At 40.9% G+C, this 5,684-nt stretch overlaps 1 protein-coding gene across 1 annotated transcript; it reads right to left on the bottom strand.

Moving 5' to 3' along the window:
• Positions 1 to 1,134: 1,134 nt before the first annotated feature.
• mos (v-mos Moloney murine sarcoma viral oncogene homolog) lies at positions 1,135 to 2,796 on the bottom strand. Its single transcript, XM_008307376.3, has one exon. It carries the CDS (start codon positions 2,374 to 2,376, stop codon positions 1,354 to 1,356), a length of 1,023 nt encoding a protein of 340 aa, XP_008305598.1. The 5' UTR covers positions 2,377 to 2,796; the 3' UTR covers positions 1,135 to 1,353.
• Positions 2,797 to 5,684: the final 2,888 nt, after the last annotated feature.

Here is a 5,684-nt window from a genome sequence, read left to right as displayed (position 1 = left end):
TAGGCCTTTATTTTACCATAATTTAGCAAACATTAATGGTTTGTGTGTTGAAAACGCTTTCATGTGCAGTGTTTTTATTAGAAACCTTACAATTGCATAATTTTGTGCATTTATTCTGCTACAAAACCACTCTTTTGTTTAATATTCTAATCAAACATTTTATTGCACAAATTAACAACAAAACTGCAAACAAATCCACAGAGTTGCAATAGGAGAGATTACACTTGCATGTGTGGGGAAGCCAGTAAATGCTGCTGCAGTTGCTGTTGTTTTGTAATGAGACACACCAGGATCAGTGGTCGGCATGCTAGCTTGCCCTCTCTCCTCTAACTGCACTGACTTCACTAGAAAGCATACACTTCATTTATGTTTTAAGCATATAAAGCACACAACATTCTGTTTATTTAATGTGCTTTTGATACCACTAAAAAAATGTTGGCGCATATTTGGCCCATGGAATTTTGGCGCCACAGGGAGCAGAATAAGTACTAACATTTTATTTATTGATTTTTGGAGTTTTATTTTGAAATAGAGAAACCGGAAACAGCTACATGTGCATCACAGCCACCTGTGGGGACTTCAAGGTCTATCATATTCAAACATCTACCGTAATTTACAAATGTTGACACCGCAACGAGACATAACTCAGTAATCCACACGGAGTAATCGCCATCTATAGTGAAAAATATTTTTAATGAAAATAACATTACACGTACATCTCAAATGACAGTCAATACAGCAAATAAAATATCCACAGCATGCGAGTTCTAAACATTAAGACCAATAAAGCGTTAAGAGAAAAACATCAGACTTTTATAAAATAATTTTGATGGATTTTTATGAACAACATTAGGTGAGACAGAGAAAAAAAAAATTAAGAACTCGTTTTAAAATGTCGGAATTTTAACAAGTTTCGGAATTTGACATTATTCGGGCGGAAATGTAAAGTGCTACAAATGTCCAACTTTAATACACTAAAATCAAGGATAACGACGCAGGTGTAATGTGGCATTTAGGTTCCCTTAGTTATTAGAAAACTTTAAGACGATTTCTATTACTAGCCTCGGACTATGATATCGCACACAACGGTGTGTAGCCCCTCCGATTAATAATTGAATTATATTAAAAATTGCCACACACAACCCCGATTAATAATTGAATTATATTAAAAAGAAAACTATATTTATGGTCTACTTCATGTGTATCTATGGACAACTTCATACAGCAGCATCGGGTTTTTTTTACGCCTGTATACAGGTTGCTTTAAAGTGCTAGTACAGCTCTCGCCGGAACGAAGCAAAACAAAAGAAAAACATTAAAAATGAATTATTCGAAACTAGGAGCTCCTCACACTCACGAATGCGACTTCAGTTGCTCCAGGTGCAGAACCAGTTCTTGAGCACTCGGTCTGCAGCGGGCGTCTCCTGTCCAGCAATGGCTCAGCAGGGTCCTGCAGCGCCGGCCCAGCTCAGCGAGGAGCAGCTGGCAGTGGCTCAGGGGCGGCCGCAGATCCTGGGCCACGACGGCGTAGAGCACGTGTTGTTTGTCACCGGTGTACGGGTGATCTCTGGTGATCAGCTGCCACAGAGTGATGGCAAAAGAGAAAATGTCCGCTTTGGCGGTCACCGCCTCGCCCTTCAGCAGCTCCGGCGCTCTGTGCGTGTACGTGCCGCCCATGTGGTTCAGGTTCGGGTTGATGACACTCGTCTCGCCGCCGCGCTCCAACTTGACAGAACAGCCAAAATCCACGATCTTGCACACGTCCTCGTTCGACACCAGTACGTTGGCGGGCTTGATGTCCAGATGGACCACGTCGTTCGCGTGGAGGAACCGCAGGCCGTGCGCTATGTCTGCGGCGTAGCGCAGCCAGCGCTCCTCGGACAACTGCTCCGTGCCGCAGTAGATGAGCTGCTGCAAATTTCTGTCCCCGGCGAAGCCCATCAGGATCGCACCGATGCTCCTTCCTTCGTCCGCGAACTCCGCGGGCACGCACGTGGTGGCCGCGATGACACGCACGATGTTCCTGTGGCGCAGGTGCGCGGCGTTCAGCTCGGCCCAGAAACTCTGACGGGACGCCAGCCGGTTTTTGGTACACGTCTTGACTTTCTTAAGAGCCACTGTCTCTCCGAGATACCCCGCCTTGTAGACGGAACCAAACCCGCCTGAGCCCACTGGCTGCAGCCAGCGCAGCTCCTCCCAGTGGATTACCGAGGACCAGAGGCGGTTGGCGACTTTGCCGTGAAGCCTCTGAGCCGGGACTTGCAACGTAGAGCCATGGGAACAGTGCTTGCTCAGTGGACTGCTGCAGGCACCAGTGTCCAGGGATGGGTAGAGGTCCTTGGGTAGGAGACGCGTTGGAGGAATGGGAGAAGGCATAGTTGCACGATCTGACAACAGCTGTGCGAAAGGACCAGCTCTGTCTCACCTTTCCAGCCAAACAATGACGAACTCACTCGCAGAGGCAACACTGCCGCTCAGTGTCGAGGAGTACGCACCGCCTTTCGTTTGGGTTCAACAGGTTCATTGCTCCGGTTCAACTTAGTTTACTCCGTGTGCAGCAGGGGTGTATGGGTAATTTGAGCCACCCCTTTTCTTTCTGATTGAGCCGAAGCCCGAAGTTATTTATGTGTCAAAAGCTACTACGTTTGGCGCGGCGCGCATGCTCAGGCGTCTGTTCCATAGTGCTCAGTTTTCTAAAAGGACACAAACAGGGCCGTTGCTAGCTATCTTGGTGCCCCCTCCTTAAAAACCCCCCACACCCGATCTGAGCAAATCAACACTTAGCAAATATCTCAGCAACTACTGCACTTTGTTTAGTAGGGCAAAATATATTGAAACACCAAGATATAATACATTGGTAAAATGCCGCAAAATCAGAATGGACCTCCGAGAGAGTCGACAGGAAGTGAATTGTTTTCTTTTTTCTCCCTCCAAATATGTATACATTTTGTATTTGTTGCATCTATTTTTGGTAGTTCTCAACCATCATTAAGGAAGAAAAAACTAAGAAAAATAAATAGTTTAAGTTTAAGTGAGGACCAGTTGTGTAATGTATATGCACATATGTTTACATATACACATATACTTGTATATGTATATATACATACATATTAATAGACATGTAAACATACATGTATATATACGTACATATATGTATATGTGTGTATATATTTGTATATATGTATGTATACATATGTATATGAATATTTTACAACAAACAAGCAGAAACCGGTTCAGTCCTTCTGTTATGTTTATTCAACTCTCATTACATTGTGTCAAAAACAATGGAGTAGACAACTGCAGCTCATCTATTTCATAGCAGCAAGGTATGTAAATTAAATCATGTTACTTTTGCCCAGACAATAAATAATCTGTCTCTTTGGAAGATGTCAACATGTAAAACAACAGAAAACAGCTGCAGCATTTGTTTATTTTACAACACCTATAAACATATACATATATTCACCTATATATATGTTTATGTGTATTACCTTTGACTATATTTATATATATATATAAAAATACAACAGTAGTTTGTAAAACGGATGTGAAGGAGGAAAAAAAAAGTCATATTGAGAAATAGCACTGAGTTCATCATTGACACAGGAAGGCATTACTGAAATGCAATTGATAACTGAACCAACATGGCTGGAATGCTCTGTCACTGAACGTTCCTCAGCTCATTCTGAAAAACATCACAACACAGGGTCGGCACAGGTGTATCTGTTCACCCATGACGAGTGCATGTCACTCAGAGCAACCTCCCACTGTGTCTTCGATTCCGCAGGTCGTCAAGGCCAGAGCTGGGCCTACTTTTTCGGGTTTTTTTTTTTGCAGTGAGTCACTATGCATTTACACTAAAAAAAAAATCTGTGTCAGTTGAAAGGCTCGGTACATTTGACTCAAATTTCATTTTACATTCCAGTCAAAGCGATTCATTTCATGTGAGAAATGTTTCCATATTTTACCATGTGTTTTCTTTTGGGGGACAGTTGTCCATGTCGAGGTCCTGGCAAACTCCTATGGGCAGTGTCTCAATTCGTTGCTGCAGCCACAAGAGCTATTGTTCAAGACAACCCCGGTGCTGCAGCTCACTATGACATAACATTGTCACGTAGGACCGAAAAGCCTTAACAATAATTAATTTTTTTCTTCGGAAAACATAGAATGCATCTGACAATACCCAACTGCAATTTTTGAATGAGATTTCTTTTTTCAGATGATGAATACAGCACCAGCTGGCTGCAGCCAAATGTAGACACAGTCCTATCATATTTAATAATAATATTAATAAAAAAAAGAAAAGCAGCAAATATGGTCTAGGAGGTTGGGTTTTACAAGGAGCACGCAAAGTTGTCCCATACAGTCACAAAATGTTGTGGTGCTTGCAAGGATTCCTGCGGACCTGGGAGGGCGAGTACTTTTGTGTCTCGTGGATTGTGAAGGATGAAAATCAGGACCACAGCAGAACTCACACTTTGTGGTTGAGTGGGGGTTTACAGGCATTTTCAAAAGACTACAAAGGTCACAGAACAATACAAATATTGGTAACTTGTTTATAGTACGACCAAACACACACTTTTTCAGCTAAACCAAATATTTCTTAAACAAAACCAAAAAAATAAAAAATAAAAAATGATACATTTAAAAACTACAATAGAGGTCTGTAGCACCATCAGGAGCTTTAGAAGTTTATGTTAGCAGCTTGATCCAATACCAAAATATATTGCAGTATTGCAGTGTTTCTTTCATACACATTCAACAACAGTTCACTGAAACCATCTTAGCTTTTATGCTAATAAAACACAAACACACACACAGAAATATGTGTATATGTATATATAAAAAACATTTATACATATATAAACACATTTAAACATATATATTTACTGTACAGAGCACATGCATATATGTTAGCATATGCTGTACGTAAGCTCAATGTCTGTGCTTCTCACCAATGACCAATGCCTCTTGTCACGTGTCGTCTGTCCTAGGTGGTTTGGGAGTTAGGACTTAATTAATGACCAAATCGAAAATTGTTTTTTTTTTCCAAAAATATATATATATTTTTTTAAAAAAAAAGCTTTATGCAAGAATAATTCGTGATAAGAATGGATCTTGTATTAAGAGAGGACTACCCCCAACCTTCCTTTTCCTAAGTGCATCTTTCGATTTCTGAGGTCTTAATACAAAAAAAAAAAAAAAAAAATTCTCTTCAATTGAAGTTTTGGGGCTTCTGAACTGTAGCTGAACAACCAGCATCTATAAAACAGAGCTTATGGGAGACCTTTTCTCAGTGCATAAACGTAACCTTTTTTTAGAGTGATACCTCACTACCCAAGTTAACTTTTTTCAACTTGTGACAATCGTCCCACCCAGTTGTCACACTGCGGATCACTGTAGTCTCTATTTATTTCTTAAAACTGCATTAGCCTCAAAGCAGGGGTCTCAAACTTTTACATCCGGCTGCAAACGCCAATATCTGGCCTGCGACCGAATGTCAATAATGATTTAATTTTGCTCTTGGGGTTTTTTTTTTAATATTTATTTTCAATTGTTTTGTCTTTTTGTTAATTAACCCTTTCATGCATGATGGGCACTACAGTGGACAGCTATTAAAATGTCATTTTCTATGATAAGAATAGGTTTTGATGGCAGTGTTGCATATAAGCCTCTACAGTGGA

The sequence above is a fragment of the Cynoglossus semilaevis genome, chromosome 3 (genome assembly GCF_000523025.1).
Source record: "Cynoglossus semilaevis isolate Cse_v1.0 chromosome 3, Cse_v1.0, whole genome shotgun sequence".
In the NCBI taxonomy this organism is placed as follows: domain Eukaryota; kingdom Metazoa; phylum Chordata; class Actinopteri; order Pleuronectiformes; family Cynoglossidae; genus Cynoglossus; species Cynoglossus semilaevis.
The sequence above is the reverse complement of the archived record's forward strand: the minus strand, read 5'-3'. Positions and strand labels throughout refer to the sequence as shown.

Coding starts and splice junctions, on each gene's coding strand:
- mos (XM_008307376.3), bottom strand. CDS start 2,376: ATGCCTTCTCCCATTCCTCCAACGCGTCTCCTACCCAAGGACCTCTAC.